The sequence below is a fragment of the Limulus polyphemus genome, unplaced genomic scaffold, assembly GCF_000517525.1.
Source record: "Limulus polyphemus unplaced genomic scaffold, Limulus_polyphemus-2.1.2 Scaffold1143, whole genome shotgun sequence".
Lineage (NCBI taxonomy): Eukaryota > Metazoa > Arthropoda > Merostomata > Xiphosura > Limulidae > Limulus > Limulus polyphemus.
The window spans coordinates 132,892-153,155 of NW_013666753.1; the positions used below are offsets into that span (position 1 = coordinate 132,892).

Below are 20,264 nucleotides of genomic sequence, written 5' to 3' on the forward strand. Positions count from 1 at the left end.
GCTGAAAGACGAGCATGTTTGTTGATAGGGATTCGAATCCGCGACCCGCAGGTAATAGGAGTCGAGCACCCTAACCATCAGGCCTTAGGAAGAATGCACAAAATTTAAAGAACAAGAAGAATGCAATAGAAAATTAAAAGAATATCAAGAAGAAATTTAAAGAAAATTAAAAGAGGACCAAAGAAAAAGACTTAATTCAGCTTGTGATATAGTGAAAGGTGGATATGCTGTAAATGCTAATAAAATTAGATTCCACTGAGGTGGCATGCAGTGGCGTATTTTTCGTGTTACCGCGTTTACCGGCAGTAAACCAGCCTTGGGAGTGGGAAAAAATAGTGTTTTAGTCAATATAAAAATATTTGAATCTCATCCATTACTAACACAAATATATAATTACCGCAGATTTGAAAAAGCAGTGACTCAAGATGTTATTTACACGAGATATAGCCGTCGTTGACCACAGTGACTGTGCGGGTCTGATTATATGGGTCGTTAATAGTGATTGGTGCGGCGAAGATAGATCAGCCTATCAGCGTGCGTTAAACACCTTGGAAATATATCGCTCATAATTGCAGGGCAAAGTAGGGTAGTAAATGCCAGATGACACTACTTTAGTATTATTTATTATGCTAAATGCTAATTTATTTTTAGTTACGAATTTTTCATGATGATTTTGGATAGTTTTATATGTTTTGATTATTGTTATACAAGTATATATATACATATATACAATATATATAAGTGTGATAAATCAAAGCCACCGGCCAAGATACGCCACTGATTTATATATTTTAATATATTTATTTATGTGTAATTACACTTTCATACCTAAAGTATATATTGTTCACAAATATAATATTTTAAGCATATAAATTAGAACCTATATGTTTACCACATAGGGTTCTAAATTCTATAATATAAATTATAGGCACGCGCCATCTAGTATACTAAATTGTTCTAATAGAGTTATTTCGGCAAGTAGCTTGGCTTATTACTTATAAGATCTAGTTAATTCTGTCATTGTGAAGTTTTAAATATAATTATAAGTAATTTTCGTTCTTGTTTGTCCTAATTTAAGACAGTAGTAACATATAAAGTATTTTTGTGTAAGTACATTATTGAACATAGTTTACAGTATTGAGATGATTTTATAAATTATACTACTACTAAATGCCTTGGATCAGTTTAATACTACTATTACTAACTAACTAGTAATAGTATTAATACTACTACTAGTACTACTACCACTAGCATAAGGATGGTAAATCATGAGTTATGAACTTGACATTGTGTGAAGTCCGAAATATGGAAAGGAGATTACAAACCAGCATATCCACTTGATTTTGTGGGGAAAATAAATATTTGATTATTTCTTCCTTATTGAAATAACATAATGCAAAATGTGCTTTTAAATCTTTTTTTTTTGAACTATGAAAACTGGTTTAAATGGGTTTTTCTATAAGTATTGCTTTTTAACTTTATGATAAAAAATGAATCTGACTTCAAAAAGAAAAACTCAAATCCATATGATTTTAATATTTATAAACTTTTCCCTTAAAGTTAAATTCTTAAAATTTCTGTATCCATCCCATTCAATAAAGCAAACTGTACCAAAGGCTAACTGCCATGTTAGAAAAACAAAACTGTCTTAGTTGAAGATGACTCCTACTCTAACAAAATTTATATTTTTATCCTCTGGTCCTTCCATTCTCATCATTGAATAAGAAAAAGGATGGTACACCAACACTATTAATTCATTTAATAAGCCTAAGTACCTTCATCAGATCGTCTTTATCTTTTTTTCAAAAGAAACTGAGATTTTAACCTGCCCTTATACGAGTCCTAGAGAATTTGATTAAAGAACCTTTACCAGATCATTAAGTGAAATACAATATAACATTTTAGGGATAACAAGGACCCCCTTGGACCATTGTTACTGTTCCAGAGGCTGTATGTTGCTTGAGATTAGTGTCCATCAACAGTCTAAAGAAATAAGTATGAGAGGGTTGTGGGCTAAGATCCAGAAGATGAGTCTCAAAAAAAGACATTCTCTCCTTAAAATTGGACTGCTTACCTGTGTATCAGTCAAAACAAAACAGAACTATTTTCTCTTAAACAAACTTCTCTAAATGAGATGTGAGTTATGCACCTAGACTTTGTTTTCAGTCTTCTAACTGAACACCGTAGTGATAGTGGGTCAAAGACTGAAGTTAAGCCATTCAGTCATGATGAGGCAGATGTTTTTTCATGCTGCCCACGCCACCAGATAAGGCCACAGCAAGCTGCTCATAAAGACTGTGGATACAGATCTTGTCTTCCTGGCTGTGGCCCAAATGCAGCACCTGTAAGTGCATCTGAACTGTGGAGAGTTTTTCATGTTGGCACTCCATTGCCTCAAGCATGGAATCTGTAAAGGCAGGTGGTTTGCACTTTTTTTCAAGCTTTGATAGGATATTACACCACATCAGTCTTCATAAAAAAAAAGAGGAAAAATGACAGCATGGGACTCTTGAACAGTTTTGGTGTGGCTACACCTGCATTATGTTTCCTCTTCTAGTGTCGTAAAGAAATCACCATGGGTATTCTCGACAAACTTGAATGCTTTATCATTCTGTTGTACTGCAAGACAATGTCTGCTAGCCAAATCAGTGAGGCACGGCAGATGTTGTTTGCCAAATGTACAAGAGCACTGAAGAATATTATCCAACCCAAGTATGATGCCTTTTATTTAAATGTTTTCTCATATTTTTAAACTCTATTTTCTTGCTGAAGGTTCCACTCCCAAGAAACAGGAACTTTTTATGGTTCCTATTCTATAATGTAATAATAACCTTGAAACTACATCTCCATTAAATTTTGTGCTTTTGTCATGACTGAATAATTCTTAACAATCCCACTATTTAAGGTAGTGCTGGGTGATCAGTGGAATTTGCTAAAAGATTAATTGTTGGGCTCATGAATTGATCATGTTCAATTAATCATTTTTTCCTACCAGATGGCTAAAAAAAAATAAACTTGTAACGTTGAAAAACGGGTTTTGATACTTTTTGTGAACAGAACACGGCATTGTGTAACATTGTGCTTAGCAGCAAACATAATCAAAATCTTTTGATTACTTGGGAGATTGTAATAATCAAAAATGGTAATAATTATAAACCTTAATTTATTATTTTTGTGAATCATGATGTTAAATAATTAAGCTGAACAAATAAATTGATTGAGAGTAGTAATTAAAAACCATAATGACAATGTTTCAATTACTGCATTGTTGGAATAATTGTAAACACTAATTTTGATTAGTTGTTTTCTTGACATTAAAATCAATTTAATCATTATTTCAGATATTGTATACTTGGAATAACTGAAAACAGTAATAATTGGAAACACTACTTGATTATTTTCACAACATTATGAATTAATTTATGTGACGCTAAACAGATGTAATCAGTGCTCGTAGATAATTGATCATTCAATTTTATCACCTATCCCTAATATAGAGTATTTTTACAGGTAACATAAAATTTATGGTTAAAAATGTACCTGTTGTTTTTCAGAATTTTTAGTGGTAGGATTTAGACATATTGTCAAGAAAGTTAAAAACACATTACCTTTACTCTGCAGATAATAATTTCAACCAATGCTTAACCATTGTGGTTTCATTAGGGCTAGTAGTACAATACCTGTTTGATCTTGGACTACTAACTCTTATGCAACCATAATGGCAAAATATTGGCTAAAATAAACCTTTATTATTGTTACATTTCTGTTTAACAAATTTGATCTCTTTAGTTGTCTTTCCTGATTGGGAATGCATGGTTTATCTGTATTCCTCTAGTTTTGACCACTGAAAGTGAACATATTGCATGGATTAAATAAAAGAACAATTCTTGAGGAAATACAACTTTACATGAAGGAATGTAATCTTCCCGATAACTATCCCTGTATTATCTGGAGATTAAAGTTTTTTTTTTCTAATTCTATTTCCAAAATGGTTTATATAGGCTATCCTATCCACCAAGCTGTAAAATAAAAATGAAAAGACTCAAAGACATCCCTTGTCATTCCAATATTTGTCAAGCTTTCTTTTAAACTCCCTTAAATTCAGTGCATCCAATACATCTGAAGGCAACCCATTCCAAAGGCTAGGGAAATATAATTGTCTTAACAATGAAAAGTCACTTCTCTTTCCAGATGCCAGCAGGGAAAATACGGAGACATTTCCATATTAAAACACATTCCCATTATGAAAACATTTGATAAAGGAAATGTTGTTTATTCAGGGATTAAATTATTTTCATTATGTGAGTATGTATAGATATATACATGCAAGTTGAAACCTTAGATAATGATTATATTTTATTTAAAAACTTTTTCTTCAGAATCTAAGCAACAAAAGATGTTCATTATTTTTTTGTAATATGAAACAATAATGTAGTCTGTCTTCATTCAAAATAATTCTAAATCATTTGCTAATTTCACTATCTTTTTCTTTCTTTTTTTATTTGTATTTATATTACATTTTGAATGCTGGTCAAGATTTGTAGTCTTAGCAGACTTTTTGTGCCCATGTGCACATGTAGTGCTTTTTCCTGTGTCTTAACAAAAGGCATAGTCAGAACTTTGAAGGCAAAGTTTAAAGGCATTTTGCCCAGTTGCATGATATCTGCTTAGTTGAAGATGAGTCTTTATCAGCCAAAATTACCATTCTCTCCATTAAGTGCAAAAAAAGAAAAGATGATGTATCAGCACTCAGTTCCCTTAAGTCTTAAACTCTTCTTTTTCAAGATAGGACAATTTCAGAGATCTTACTTGTCTTATATAGCAACTTTTCTATCACAGATATCATTCTAGTAGTCCTCTTCTGAACCTTTTCCAACAATTCAATGTCCTTTCTAAGGCAAGGAACCCAAGACTGAACACAATACTCCAAATGTAGTCTAGCCAGTAACTTATACTATGAAATTATAATTTCTAGTCTTGTATTCAGTATTTCTATAAGTAAAACCTAAAATCCTTCTTCATACATATCTAAGTAACTTATTGGTCATTTCTTCATACGTGTCATTGATCTAACTAAATAAAAAAGAGGTCTGACACTGAGGTACCCCCACTTATGATATTAGTCCAGTTTGACTCAACTTCATTTGAAATAAACCTTTGCTTTCTTCAATCCAACCATTTTTCTATCCAATGAACCAATGTATTACTCATATCTATAGAGATCATCTATACCTGTGCTTACATCTACATAAGCAGTAACCTCTTTAAAAAAAAATGTTGACAATCCAACAAAATTTTAAACTTTGTTGAATGATTTTGCAAAGTATCTTTTTTTCAGACTTTCTGAAACTTTTTCTTACCACTGATGTAAGTATAATAGACCTGGAATTACTAGGAGAATTTTTATCATTTCTCTTGAAAAGAAGAGTAATATTAGTTAACTTTCAAACTTCTGGCACATGTCCACTATTTAAGGACTTACAAAAAACAGTAGCAAGTGGCCTATATATACAAGCCTTATCTTCCTTCAAAAATCCTTGGGGAAATATCTGGCTCAGGAGCTTTATCATTCTTTAAAGTTCCCAGTTCTTCCTTAAGCTCACAGTTAATGTGATCATCTTATTTCCATATAGCAACTCTTCAGGATGAAAAAATTGCTTAAATCTTTATTAGTAAAAATTGAAGGAAAAGGTAGAATTCAATAATCCAGCCATCTCATAATCACCTGATGTGAGCTTTCCTTTTTTTCAACCCTCAAATGCTTTTGGTTTTTTTTACCATTAATGTATTTAAAGAAATCCCTACATTTTTAGTTAACTTTTTTTACACATACCTTTCTCAATTTCCTGTTTGACCAACTTACTTGATTTTCTATAATACTTGTCATGTTGATTACAAGACAAAAAGAGAATCCAAGGGCATGCAGCAAGTTTATAAAATGTTTTGGAATAAAAGGATGAATTCCATCCATGGATATTAGAACATATAAATTTACAGTAGCAAATATACAAAGCTAAATAAAAATATGAATAGCAAAAATTAATTTTAAATAATATTAAGATTATGTGTTGTTTAGAGAGGGAAGTAATTTGGTGATTAGTGAGGTTTCTCCTTGCAAAAGGGAATCAATGATCTCTAAAAATAAAAGGTGGGTTTAATTTTTACTTTATTTCTTGGAGGTAAGTTTGTAAAAATAGCCTTGAAAGACCAAGTGATCCCTTGACTATATGTTAAGTAAGTTCTAAATCTCTACATTTTAGTATTGAAGCTTATTCTCTGTGTTTCAGCTTAGACATTGAGGCTGTTAAAGTGTTTTTGAATAAAAGAAATCTCATTAGAATGATACTTTTTTTTCCCCAGTATCTTAGAATTATAAGCAAATTTAGAAACATTACTATCTAAGAACAGAGTTTTTGGAGAACCACACTATTGAACATTCTTCTATATAGAAAAATTATCATTTTTTCATTTTTTTGCAGATCTGAGCTTTAAACCACAAACTCAATTTTCAGTCCTTGTTTTATTTGTTCACCAGCATTAAACATAAGAGCTTGGTGATTAAATCAATGAATTGTATAATTGACTACCTGAGAGTACCAATTACATCGATTAGTGTCATGTAAATTATTCATATTTAAAACTAAATTGACTAATGTCATGGAAGTAATCAACTAAATTGAAGTTAGGGTTTCTGATTGTTATTAGTTTTGATTATTTCAAGTAATTGAAAAATTGCCATTATGTCTATTTTTAAACACCAATTAACATAATATAGTATCTGTGCTCTGCTTGCTGCAGGTATCAAAACATGATTTGTGTTCTAAGTTTTTGTTTATTTATATGATAACCACAGCATAACCATCTTTTTTTGTTGCTTAGATGACGTGGCAATCAAATAGATGAATAGAGCTCATCAATTAACAAATTTTGCTTTATTCTACACATCAATTAATGTATTATGCAACACTTATTCCAAGGAGTTCTTTAAATCAAGATAAATAATACTGATAGGGGTGATACATTTATAAACGATGGAGGCCCAAGTTGGTAAGGCATAAAAACAGTTTCTCTGAAAACCATTAAAAGAAGCACTGATTAAATGCAAACTTTATAAATGCTTTTATTAAGTATTTCTGACAACATATTCCAACAGCTTACTAACACCAGAGTACTGTATTGTGGTATAGTTCTCATATGATACAAAACTAGATTAGAAGTTTTGACTGTACGATTTAAATCTGTTTACTGAAGGAAGTAGCATTTTAATAAAAAGGACTAATCCAAATTAACTAAAACATTTTTTTATAATCTAGAGTATTCTTGCTTAGCTATTTTTTACTATAAAATTCAGTGAATACATTTTTTACTGGATATATGATTAAATACTGTTTATTCAACTTTGTGATTTATACTTCCCAAAATATTTTCATGTATATTGAATAGTTAAGAACACCTAATAATAGTTCTGTTAGGTTAACTACATTATTAGTTGGTAGAGTTGTAAAATTTGTGCATTAATCATCATGTGTTGCTTGACAAATATTAGAATAATTATTAAACTATGTCTAAATCAAAAGAAAGTTAGATAGTTTGTCTTGCTTTTCAGATTTAGTAAATTAATAGATAGCACCAATAAGGATGATTAATTGTTTAGAGGAATTGTTTTATGCTTGGTAAAATGTATGCTACATGATATAGTGAAGTGAAACTGTATATTGATATATATTTGATCTTTCACTAAAGACTAGAAATGACAGCAGAAGCCCAGAAAGTGTCAGCAGAGTGGAAGAAACGAGTAAAGTCTGAATATATGAGAATAAGACAACTAAAAAGATTTAAACGTCATGATGAGGTGAAAGTAAGTGTGTTAATTTTTCATATTTTTGTGTTGGGAGTTCAAGGATTATATTGTTATTGTTTTTCCCATGAAATGACTACTTTTTGTTTCCATATATTTTCCTTTTGGTGCTAAAATAGAAGAAAAATATATCAATCTTGTATGTTAATTTTAATTTGTGTATTTTGATTAAGGTTTCTTAGAAAATTGTAGTGTTTGCATGCAATTTTTCAGATCTCTTATTTCAAGCTTCATTATAAAAATTCTAAATTACCTGTAGAATTAATTCAAATTTACATGTACTAATGACAAAATGTTTGAACTGTGGTTATTCTGACAGCTTATAACTTATTTGTAAACATAACTTTAAAAGTTTTCAGTACGAAAAACAGCAGAAATGAACAAGTAGAATTTATTTAAGGTTATATTCCTGTTTTGATTTGTTTTTAATGGTATTGAAGGTTTTATAGGAATTACTTATGAAGAATAATTGTGATTTTAAAATACACTAACTTAAAACAGTTTGGATTTTCTTGAATTGTTCTGCCCTTAAAATGCAGAAAATATGCCACAAGCCTTGAGGCTCCCACCTAACATCACGTGTTTACAAGTAATACAGCTGTGTTGTAGTATGGAAATGAGTATGCAACAAACCTCACCAATAGGAATGCAACACACCCTTCTAGCACAGCTTACTCCCTCTATACTATAGAGTATAGAGCACAATCATCACTTCTTGATTTGGCATTCTTGAGTGCAGTCATACAAACTTTTAACTCAGTTCATTGCATTTTAGTTTTAACTTCAACTTTTTGACAACTTCAAGTTTGTTGTAATTTTCTTGTATTAAGTTTTTTTCTTCCATATTATGAACTCCTAGTTTAATGTAACAATTAATGCTTCTGGTATGGAAACTTCTACAACTGATCTTCCCAGACTTAACATTACTGTGGCTTCAGGCTGAGAAGGTTTTGACCTTGGTGCATTGGAAATTGGTCTTACTTGCAACCTGTGGTGCCTCCTGAACTGCAGTCAAATCTCTTGTTTCCTGAGGATGAAGAATTGAACAGCCTTTTTCACCTCCTGCTTTTGCAGCTTTCTCTGAGTCTACTCCTTTGGATCTCCCTTGTCCTTCCTTTCTTTATCTTTTGTCTCTTTCTCCTGTTTCCTATGATTCCTCCCCCTCCCTTCTTCATTTCTGCCTAATGTCAGATTATTTAGTTTTCCCTCCATTTCCAGATATTTATGTTCACGCTGACCAATTCCTTTCCTAACTGTGTGCTGGTGCCAGCATGCCTCGATCCACACGTTTGGTAGACATGCATGTTTTGGCTTACCACAGGACTGAGCTTCCTTTTCTTGGTTTTCAGACCTTGGAATCACTGATTCAGGCATGCTATTCTTCATTTTTCCCTGGCCCAGTTCTCTCATCTTCGTTTTACCCTAACAACTCTCTTACATTACCTTTCGTCTGTTACTTTCCTTTCTGAAGCTATCCACCATTCCCCTGAAGGTCTTTTGGTAGATACACATTCACTCCTTTTCTCCATGATAGTGCATTTATCTTCTTCAGCTTTGTCCCTCCATATGTGATAACTTTGTTGCTGGGACCTCCTTGGCAGGGATGCCCTTTTGTCACATGTGCATTTGCCTGTTTCTTATCTGCCTGACCTTTGTCTGGCTCCTTTTCTCATCAGTCTATTTTTGGAGATGTCCCTGATACTTTGGAACTCATGTGGGTGGTGTGTCAACATTTCTTTATTTCTTATCTTGTTTCTTGTCTTTCTCTATCCTCTTCTGTTTCTTGATATCCAGCTTCCTATCCTCTCTCATTATTGTCTTTTCAGATGTCAGTATTGCCAGTGGATACCCCTTAGGTTCAGGCTCATTGGGGGTACAGTTGGCCCGAGTTCTCATTTGTGGCATCCTATGAGAATGGGTTGTTGGGTTTTCAGGTGTTGGCAGATTCATTTTCCATTCCTTCTCTAGTTCCCATTTCATTCCCTCCTCTTTAAGATCCACTTTCAAGCCAGCTTCTTTTGAGGTAGTTTTGAGTCCCTTACAGAAGGATGCTATCAAACAGATAGAAAATTTCTCCCTTCTCTTGGATTTTATTCCCATCTGTTCATTGTTCGTAAGAAGACAGGGGATTGACATCCAGTTATTGATCTCTCAAACCTCAACCACTTCGTCAACCTTCCTTGTTTCCCCATGGAGTTTTTTCTCAACCTTAGATGGTCATTCACTCTAGGTCTTTGGATGACCAAGGTCAATGTATTGGATGCTTACCTACATATCTCTGTTTCTCTTGCATTTAGACATTACTTTTGATTTGTTCATGGGGGTCAGGTGTTTCAATTCCACACACTATCTTTCGGTCTGGCATCAGCTCCACAGGTCTTCTGTCCCGTAGTCAGAGCCTTTGCTTGTCACATTTATCAGCTGCAGTTTCACCATTACATGGACAATTGGCTTCTTTTGGCTTCTTCCCAGCAAGCTTCTCAGAACCACTCTCATCTCCTTCTTCAGGAGGTGGCTTGTCAAACTGGTGTAAGTCATGTCTCACCCCCCCCCCCCCATTCAATACTTTATTCATTTAGGGGTGTTTTTCAACTCAGGGCCCAGCCTTCTCCTCTGTATTTGAGGGATATGGAGCACTTGGTATCCAAAGCCAGGACTTCTCATTTTCTCCCTGCACAGAAGGTTCTATCTCATTTGGGGACATGGGATCCCTCATCCTTTGGGATCATGCATAAATCCACTGTCTTCAATGAAACCTTGTTCAGGATCCCTTGGACTCCTCCATTTTTCTTCCTTCCATCCAACAAGTCTATTTTGCCTGGTGGCTCGACAGAGACAACACTTCGGATAGCATTGCTCTTCCTCCTCCTTGTCCGGATCTTAATCTCTTTATGGATGCATCTCTTACATGGTAGGGGTGTACACATAAATCTTTTGGAGCTTCTGACTGTTCATCAGGAATTGGATCATGTCCTTCCTGTGGTACAGGAGCATGTTGTCATGATCCATTCCATCAATTTGACCACTGTCTTTTATATCAACCATCAAGGTAGCATCTGGTTTTGTTCTCTTTGTTTTCAAACACTCAGTTTTCTTTTCTGGGCCAACCTCAGTATGGTCGGCTTATTGCTTGTAACATCTTGGGTGCTCCGAATCTTTATTGGCTTTCTTGCCCCAACAAGTTTCTACTGATGGAGTGGTCTCTCGCTCTACAGGTGTTCTAGTGGTTATTCTACCAGCTGGATGCCCCCTTCTGGATGCTTTTACCACCTACCTCAGTACCAATGCCACTCTTTCCAGGTGGAGCAGTTCTGAACTCCTTTGCCATCTTGGGAGTTTGGAAATGTTGGCTTCTTATCAGGCTTGTCAGTGTCTTCAGTTTCAGTTCATGGGTCATCTGATGATCATTCATTTGGAGAAGTCCATAGTTGTATCTCACTTCAGTCATCAGGGTGGCACTCATTCTCAGCACTTGTGCTTTTTGACTCTGAAATTTCCTTTTTGGACTTACGACCGTGGGATTCAATTGTTGTACTATCATGTCCTGAGGACTAGGAACCTGATGGCAGATTGCTTGGACGTGATCCTTCCCATGAAGTGATATCTTTATCCTTTGGCATTTTAGTGGATTTGTTGCCACTTTGGGAGTCTTCTAATTGATGCCTTTGTAATTCCTTTCAATACCAAACTTCAATTATTTTGTTTTCCAGTTTTGTACTGTGCAGCTCTGGCTATCGATGCTCTAAATCAGGATTGATCCAGTCTTTTTCTGTGTGCTTATCCTCCTTTTTGCTATCTTCCCAATGTCCTGTCTCTCATTCACGACAAGTGAATTGCTTCTCTTTAGCTGGCTCGATTGTGGTTTTCCCTCTTGAGCCATTTGGTGTCCAGAAAGCTTATTATCCTTCTCCTTTGGTGGTTCTCCACATTCCATGGAGATCCATCTTTCATGATGGGATGTCAAGCCTGGGATTTGTCTGGTCTCTTGGCTGACAGTTAGTCTTTTCACACAGAGTAATATGTTTCTGTTTTGTTTTTGCCATCCTTTCTCACTGGCCCTCTATCAGTGTGAGTGTTTGAATTATATATACATGTATATATGAAGAGATTAGATGCAAGTGCTGTGTATCCAATTGTGCCATTTTGAACAAAAACAACTTACTTTTCTGCATTTCCCACAAAAAAATACTATGAAATAAAGGGTGAACTATTTATCAAACAAAACTGTGAGCAGGATGCATAAGCATCCTTGAAAGTCCTTGAAATTGAGAATGGAATTCCAAGGGTTTGAAAGTGCTTGAAAATATTATAATAGCAGAATATGTCAATATATCTAACTTTAGTGGATGTTGTGGAGTTGAGTGCAATAAGTAGTCTTTCTGTTTAGTGTATATTCATATGTTGAACAAATAAATAGGAATTTTATAAAATTTTAGTGGAATCCAATTTATTTCGATGTAGATTTTAGATTACAAAAAGTTCTTGAAAAACATTTTGAGAGTGCTTAGAAAGTACTTGAAATTGATCTGAGGAATTCAGTATGAACCATGTATAAGAAATTATTATAATAAAATCTAAAATAAATCTGACTGTATTTCAATTTTACAAGATTAATTGTAGGACAAAGTACTTTATATCTGTATGACTTATTCAAAATGCTGCATATCCATCAATACAGTGTTATTAGCAGCTTGGTTTTGTTGGGAATGGTGTATACTACATTTTGCATCTAAGGTCTTCAGTTATAATTGTTCACATATTTTACATCACAACTTGTAGAATACTCCACATACAAGCTGATAAGGAAATCATGGTTTACATTTCTGCTGCTACAAACCAAAATATTTAATACATATGTATATAACATTTTAAAGTTTCATGTAATTTTTAGTATGTTATATATTCTTCCTAGTGAAAGTATATATATATATATATAGTTTTCACTTGAGGTTTAGAGGTATGCATTTTTAAATGTTTGTGTGTATGTGCTAGGCTTTCATAATTCAGAATTTTCAGGAATTTGTTTGTTTTTCTTTTCAGAAATTTTCTCTGGATTTTTTTCTACCAATAAAATAAAAGGTACAAGAAAGAATACTTTTTTTTCCATGGGACAAAGTATTATGGTAACCATTGTTGCCCCTAGCAATATGAATTCCATGCCTGTTTGTACACTATCCATGGCTAGTTGTGGCTATGGCAGTTATTCCTTAGTACATATACTAATTTATATAGAACTTTACCACTTATTAATATAGTTCATAATATAGTCACATGTGGTAAATTTGTTAATTACATGCAATGTTTTAAAGCACTGTTTTTTGTTATGGTAATCAGGCTGCCTACGTGTCCAACAGACAATTCATCAATGAAACCACAGCACTAGTGAAGAAATGGCACCTAGAGAAAAAAGCAGAGGCTGTCTTTCCAACAGAAGTTCCAGCTCACTTTCCTCTCATGAAGAAGGTATAAAAAAACATTTGAAAATTACATACTGAACCATCTGTAAAACAGATTTTCCTTTTTTTTTTTTTACAACATATCATCTAAAGGCAAATGAAGTAGATTAGATAAAGTTTGTTCAATGTTGAAATGGAGTTTTTCGTAGTTGGTTTGAGAACTTTAATGGACTGCAACTGCCGTTTGAAAGAAAAGGAGATGAAGTTTCAGCTGCTATACTGAGACCTTCATGTTTTTCTTGTCTCAGAGGTGTGCTACAGCTCTCAGATGCAAGAGTGTAAAATAGCTTATCTTAAAAATATAAACTGAAAAGTAAATGTATACCTAATTTTAACATAATTATCTTTGGTAATTCCTAAGACTGCCTTTTATGTTTTACTATAGTTAACCAAGGTTTGTTCACATACTTTGCTGTTTGATGTACGCAAAAATTGTTAACAAATGGATCATTTTATTCATAATGGGAATTTGTTTGTTGTCAGTATATGATAAAATCCTTACATTGTGATGAAATGAAAGCTAAATAGTATTTTTTTAAATAAGGAAACCCTTTTAGATATTTCTTTCAGTATTTTTTACTGGACATTTTATTACAAAAAGTTTTAAGTAAATTAAACAATTATGCATGTGTTAAGTGTGCACAAAAACTAGTATTAACATCCTATGTTAGTCTAGTTTAGAATTATTAATCATGTTTCTCCAATACATTCTTTACTATTTGTAATGCAAATTAATAATGTATATTATTGTTGATAAAAAGGACTTTTTATTTGTTATTTATAAGTTTACATTACATATGCAGTTTTAAAGAAAATATAGTTTTACAGGTAACAATAATAATTTTATTATTTAATTGATTGACCTTGTATTCCCTTATCCATCAAAATTATTCTTAGCTAAGAATGAAGAAAAATTATTTCATATATTTTAACATTTTGCAGCTAGTCATATTAAGCTTAAGGTGTTGTAGTAGAAAATACATTGACATTACATGATAAGAAAGCTAGAAAAATTTATTTGAAATGTCAGATGTCTTCAATATAATCCTTTGTTTGTGTATTAATGATATAATGTGTTCCCGTTTAAGCGCTATTAAATTTTAAGGACCTGTTTTGAAAGGCTTAGCTTGACCTTACCGTAATTCCTTCCTTAACTTTCTATCAAAAGAACAGTGTATAGAACTTTAATAATATTTACATACTAGACACCAGTAAAAGAAAACATTAAAGTAAAGTGAGTTTTTGCTAACTATAAAGAAAAGAATACTAGTAAGTTTAGTGCTGCACATTTTTTAACGAGAAATTCCAATTTAGTTTAAGGGTTGAAATTCTTATGGTGAACATTTTAATATTTCCTTTTATATGTTTTAAATTATCTGTTTTTTACTAATTTCAGGCAGAAATTGAAGTTTCTGATGGTACAACACAGAGCAAGCCTATCAGGATAATGTATAGTGTAAACTCTATCCCTACTATGTACACATGGGCACCAATACAACAGAACTTTATGGTGAGGTATTACACTTTGTTATTGGATGATACTGTGCCATTTACTTCGTGATAATTAACAAGCTTATATTAGCTTATACTAAAGTGCTTGGTGATTAATAAAACTTACTTGTGTGATGAATTTAGCTAATTTGCATTAAACACTCTAGATTTCAAAACTTGCTGTATGTTTGTTTTGAAATCATTCAGACTATTGACCCAAATAAAATAAGGTGGCCTGGCAGAATGTTTAAGATTCTTGCTTGAGAAATGTTTTGTTAAAATTACAGCATGGATCTGTGTTCTTTTTATACTCCAGGTCAAGAGTGATGAGGCTTCTTTGTTTTGATTTCCTGATGTGGTTGACTAAACTTTTTTGATATCACATGTTTAATATTATCATAGGAGTAAGAAGACATTACTCTTATTTTCACTGTAACATATATCCAGATTAGTTTGATTTATTTTTTCAGCTGTAAATCTTGGGCTATTCTTTACTACTCTGTCCATTTAATAATTTTGAATGGGATTTCCTAAAAAATACTTGGTAAGCAGAAGTTACAAAATTGTTCCTACCTAACCAACTGAAATTTAATACTTATTGAAAAAAACACCCTCAGTAATGATAAAGGTTTAGGGCAGAGTTTGTGGATTTACTCAAGAAAGATTAATATTTAGTTTATACAGAGGTTGAATACGTTATATTAAAATGATATTGGAGCCTCATTCTATTTGATGACTGTGCATATTGACAATATTTGTTTTTAAAGTTGTTGGTGTTTAATTTTTTTAATTGTCATTATTATTATTAAAAAAAGATTGTGTTAAACAACACTCAGAGAGAAGAGTTCAACCAGCTTTGCTTAGAGGTGGATAACATAGAGCTAAGATACAGTTTACAGTCTTTGGGCTCTTAAAATGAGATTTTCTGGAAATTATAAAGTATTAAACTCATTGTTAGCTTTCTTTATTTTCATTCCCAATGAAGGAATGTAAAATTTGATGCAGATTTTCTAATGTGTTTTGTACAAGAAGAGATGTTTCTAAAATGCTTGTATAAATCTGTGTGTGAAATTGTTTATTTGTATTTCTCATATTAAATTTTACTCTTGATGTATTTAACAGATTCTTTGTTTAGAAAGCTGTAGCTCTACTTTTTTTTTCTTTCTGTCACATGTTAGGTTGAAGATGAAACAGTACTACATAATATTCCATATATGGGAGATGAAGTTCTGGATCAAGATGGTACTTTCATTGAAGAACTACTTAAGAATTATGATGGCAAAGTTCATGGAGATAGGGAATGTGGATTTATAAATGATGAAATTTTTGTAGAACTGGTTGAGGCATTACAATTCTATCAAGACACAGAAGATACAGAAACTGTTGCTGATAAGAGAGATAAACTTGAGAAGGACAAGTTACTTCTTCCCAACAAAATTTTGCCTCAAAAATCAATTTCAAGAAGCAGTTCTATAGATGCAGAGAATTCAGATCAAAGTAAGTTACATGATTTTGAAAGGTTGCAAATTGCATTAGACATTCTCTTCTGAAGCTAAAATACCAATTTGTTTTTTAAACAGAATAAACTTAAAAAACAACAAAAAGAGAATGAACATTTATTTGGATGTAAAGGATGGATCTATGTTTTGTCACTATTAAATTAAGTACTAATACACTGCTTGATATCAGAAGGGATATAGCAGTATTTTTGTTACTGTCCCTACTTTTGTTTTTCAGAATTAGTAATTTCAAGATACAGGAATGGTGTGTTGTTACCTTGATTTTTATAAGCAAACTTTTATTGTGAAATTATAAATGTGAGACATCTTGTTGTTGTAGTTTGATATTTATGCTTAGTTCAATATTTTAAATTATTCTTAACTGGCAACATGGAAACTGTTTTAATGTATTGGATAACCTTAAAACTTAATGAAAATAAATGTGGTAAAAGAATGGTAATTAAAGAAAAAGAACTTTTAAACATTACCATATTAAATAGGATTCCCACTAACAAGATAAACCTGAAAATAAAATAAAAATTGGAAGGGTCTAATTTATATTGATTTAAATATGAGGGTTTGATTACTTAACAAATTTTCACTGTTTCTGGATTCATTGGATAGAAAAAATAACACACTTAATCAAAGTTAAATGGAATCTTGTACATAGTTTTCATGTCCTGGAAGAAAGCTAGAGCATGGTAGATTAATATATGTATGTTTTTCATATTTCAGATGAAAAAAAATCTATAGCTGAAATTCCAGATATCATATTTGCAGGGATATCAGCTGTTTTTCCAGATAAAGGACCTCCAAATGAACTTCGGGAAAAGTAAGACCTTCTTCCATTGTACTATTTAAATTTATGATATTTCTGGTCCTCAAGTTGGAACTGCATAATAAATGTTCAAGACAAATATTGTATGTAACTGGAGAGTTGAAAATTTGGCCTCTGACATATCTTTACTGTATGCATGTGTTGGTTATGGAGCATATTTATCTAATAGTAACTATAAAAAGGGACATAGATAAGGAACTATTTGCTGTCACATATTCCATGGTTTGTGACGTACAAACATTGATAGCCTTCTCATCTATTCTTCCATGTATGAGTTTAAAAGTGAAGAAAGGTGGTATTGTAAAGTGCAACTGTATACATGTATTTAAAACAATTTTATAATAATAATAATAGTTTACCATTCTCTTTCATCTGATCTCCAGTTGTTCTATTTTCTCTTGGTTTAATGGTGGGTAGGCAGTGCTTAACTCTTCCGACACGGGGTCGGTTAATTTGACTGAGTCACGTGACCTTCTGTACTCGTTTAAAGTTGACATAAATTTAATACTTATAACACTATATATATTGGGTATATCTTCACGAAATTTGGCAGTCTTTCATTTAATATTACAAGTCTTTCACATACAAAAAGTCATATTTCTTAGTGAAGTACATTTAATAAAATAACATAAAGTTTTGTCCATGAATATATTGAGTATTTGTTTTGAATAGTCCGTGTGCAAAGTAATTTTAATGTTAAAATTAAAAATACTTTTTGCTATCTCAAAAATCTCAAATTTCCTTTGTGTAATCCATAAAACCTCCTAAATGCAATTCCAACATTTTTTTCACTAAATACTTATAGTTTATATGTTATTTTCTCTATCCTAATCTCAAAACGGGATCAATCAATTCGAACGACCTCGTAACCACCAAAAAATAATCGAAATAAACCTAAATTACCTTTTTTTCTTTCTGGAATGACTTCAAATTGCAAAATGAAAGTACATTTGTTTATCCTAAGTAGTTCTAAGTTTGTAACATTATACATCTATTTATAATTAAATTTTATTGTTTTACTGCTCTTTGAACCATGTCTAACTGCTATCTGTGCCATTATAAGTTGTAAATCACTTGGGGAAAGTGCAGCTCACGCTACGCTATCGAATTACATTACCCACGAGCTGCTCGTTGCGTGCTTTGTGAACAATTTTAATTATATTATTATCATTACTTATTTTACCTATTCTAGTCTTAAATAACTTAAAAGATCCGTACTTTTAATTTTAGTTACTTTTATAATAATAAATAAAGAATAAATATGAAAAACAAGAAATAAAGTACTTACACAATCTTCTTTTTTCTTGCTCTCAGGTTTTCAAAGAGGGTTAACCCTAATTTTTCATACTATAGATAGTAATACACTTAATAATTTTTATTTAATTAAATAATGCACCAAAGAATATATACTAATAATATGCAAAAAGTAGACAAATTCACTTACTTCTAAATATTTTCCTGGCTTTCTAACTATGCGACAAGAGCTGTTAGAAATTCATTCAAGCTAGTCATTAACTTTCCCACGGGAAAAATGTTGCTACTCAGAGTGACATTGATGGTTATCTGTTCAGAACACAATGTTATACAATATGCCATTTGATAGATGAAAACCTGGACTTTCTATTGGTTAAAAATAATATATAATGAAACGTAAGAGAGAACTATCAACCAATTGTGAAAGACAGGATGTGACAGGTGGGTGTGGCAGGAGGGGTCTGATTTTCCCTTTGATAGCTCTTTAACAAAACAAAATTGAAGGCCATAAAAATTGTGGTCTGTTTAAGCAATAACGATTTTATAGAGAGCATTTTACGTTTAATTTCATACATTTTTGAGGGGTGACGGATAAAATAGGGATGATGAAATGCTAAGACAAACTTTGTTGTGTGTTACACTAGTGGAAATTTGGGATTTTTTTATATATTTCCTTTTAGAATTAAGAACTTAAAACTTATATACTATTAAAATATGGATTATTAGCTAAGATTTTATGCTATTCTAATTGGTATAACATAAACAAAAAGTAGTTTAATAAAATTTTGAATGTAAGATACTAAAACCTTGTGTCATGCGCAGTAAAGGGTACCCGGGCCGATAGGGTTAAAATACATTGTCACTGCCCCTTTGACAAGGTATTGTTGGGGTTTTGTATCTATAAGCTTAGCCCATAAATTCACCTTGAAACAATCAGTGGTGAAATGTTCCTCACACACACCACTTTTTTGAACAAAAAAAGAAAAAATGTCTTCTATTTGGTGACTGTGAACCTTAACAATATTTGTTTTTGAAGTTGTTGGTGTTTATTTTTTTAAATTGTCATTATTATTATTATTTAAAAAAGAATGTGTTAAACAACACTCAGAGAGATGAGTTCATCCAGCCTTGCTTGAAGGTGGATAACATAGAGCTAAGATATAGTTTATAGTCTTCTGTGCTTTTAAAATGAGACTTTCCAGAAACTGTAAAGTATTAAACTCATTGTTAGCTTTCTTTCTTTTCATTTTCAATGAAGGAATGTAAATTTTGATAAATAAGGGACATGATGTGTACTGTTCCTATGGTATGTAACTGTTTCTTTGTTGTTTCCTTACACTTAGCTATATTTCTCAGCATGTCTTTCATTGTGAACTAAAATGACTTCTACAAAGACAAAGTTATAGGTAGAGGCAAGCTGAAACTGTGGGCAGAATAATTCCTTGAAAATAATGGAAGCTACAGATTCCTATAAAATTGTTAATAATTTATGGGTTTGTTTCTTTTAAAAACAGTAGAAAAGGCACATTTTTCAAATGCTAGTTTTTTATTAGTATTTGACATATTTCAGTGCTTTCTTCATGGAAACTAACCACATTATGGGTTCTTCGTTTTAGGTGTTTGTTTCTTGCAGGTGTAACTGCCTTGAAGATTAGATTAGGTAAAATAAATAATAATAATAATTTTGAGAGGTAAGTGAATTTCTCTACTTTTTGCATGTTATTAGTATATATTCTTTGGTGCATTATTTAATTAAATAAAAATTATTAAGTGCATTACTATCTGTAGTATAAAAAATTAGGGTTAACTCTTCAGAAACCTGAGAGCAAGCAAAAAGGAGATTGGTTAAATACTTTATTTCTTGTTTT

General features: G+C 32.1%; 1 protein-coding gene across 7 annotated transcripts in view; it reads left to right on the forward strand.

Moving 5' to 3' along the window:
* The first annotated feature begins 320 nt into the window (after positions 1 to 320).
* Positions 321 to 20,264, forward strand: part of LOC106462330 (histone-lysine N-methyltransferase EZH2-like) — a 65,875-nt gene continuing 45,931 nt past the window's right edge. Inside the window, exons 1-6 of one of the 7 annotated variants that reach the window (XM_022389553.1) lie at positions 321 to 586; positions 7,744 to 7,858; positions 13,193 to 13,321; positions 14,711 to 14,824; positions 15,984 to 16,302; positions 17,040 to 17,136. In XM_022389553.1, the coding sequence (XP_022245261.1) occupies positions 7,751 to 7,858; positions 13,193 to 13,321; positions 14,711 to 14,824; positions 15,984 to 16,302; positions 17,040 to 17,136 (767 nt within the window). In that variant the 5' untranslated portion in view covers positions 321 to 586; positions 7,744 to 7,750. Of the gene's footprint in view, positions 587 to 878; positions 1,107 to 7,743; positions 7,859 to 13,192; positions 13,322 to 14,710; positions 14,825 to 15,983; positions 16,303 to 17,039; positions 17,137 to 20,264 lie in introns of those variants that run through there. The other 6 variants (XM_022389551.1, XM_022389554.1, XM_022389556.1 and 3 more) reach the window with 6 other exon arrangements.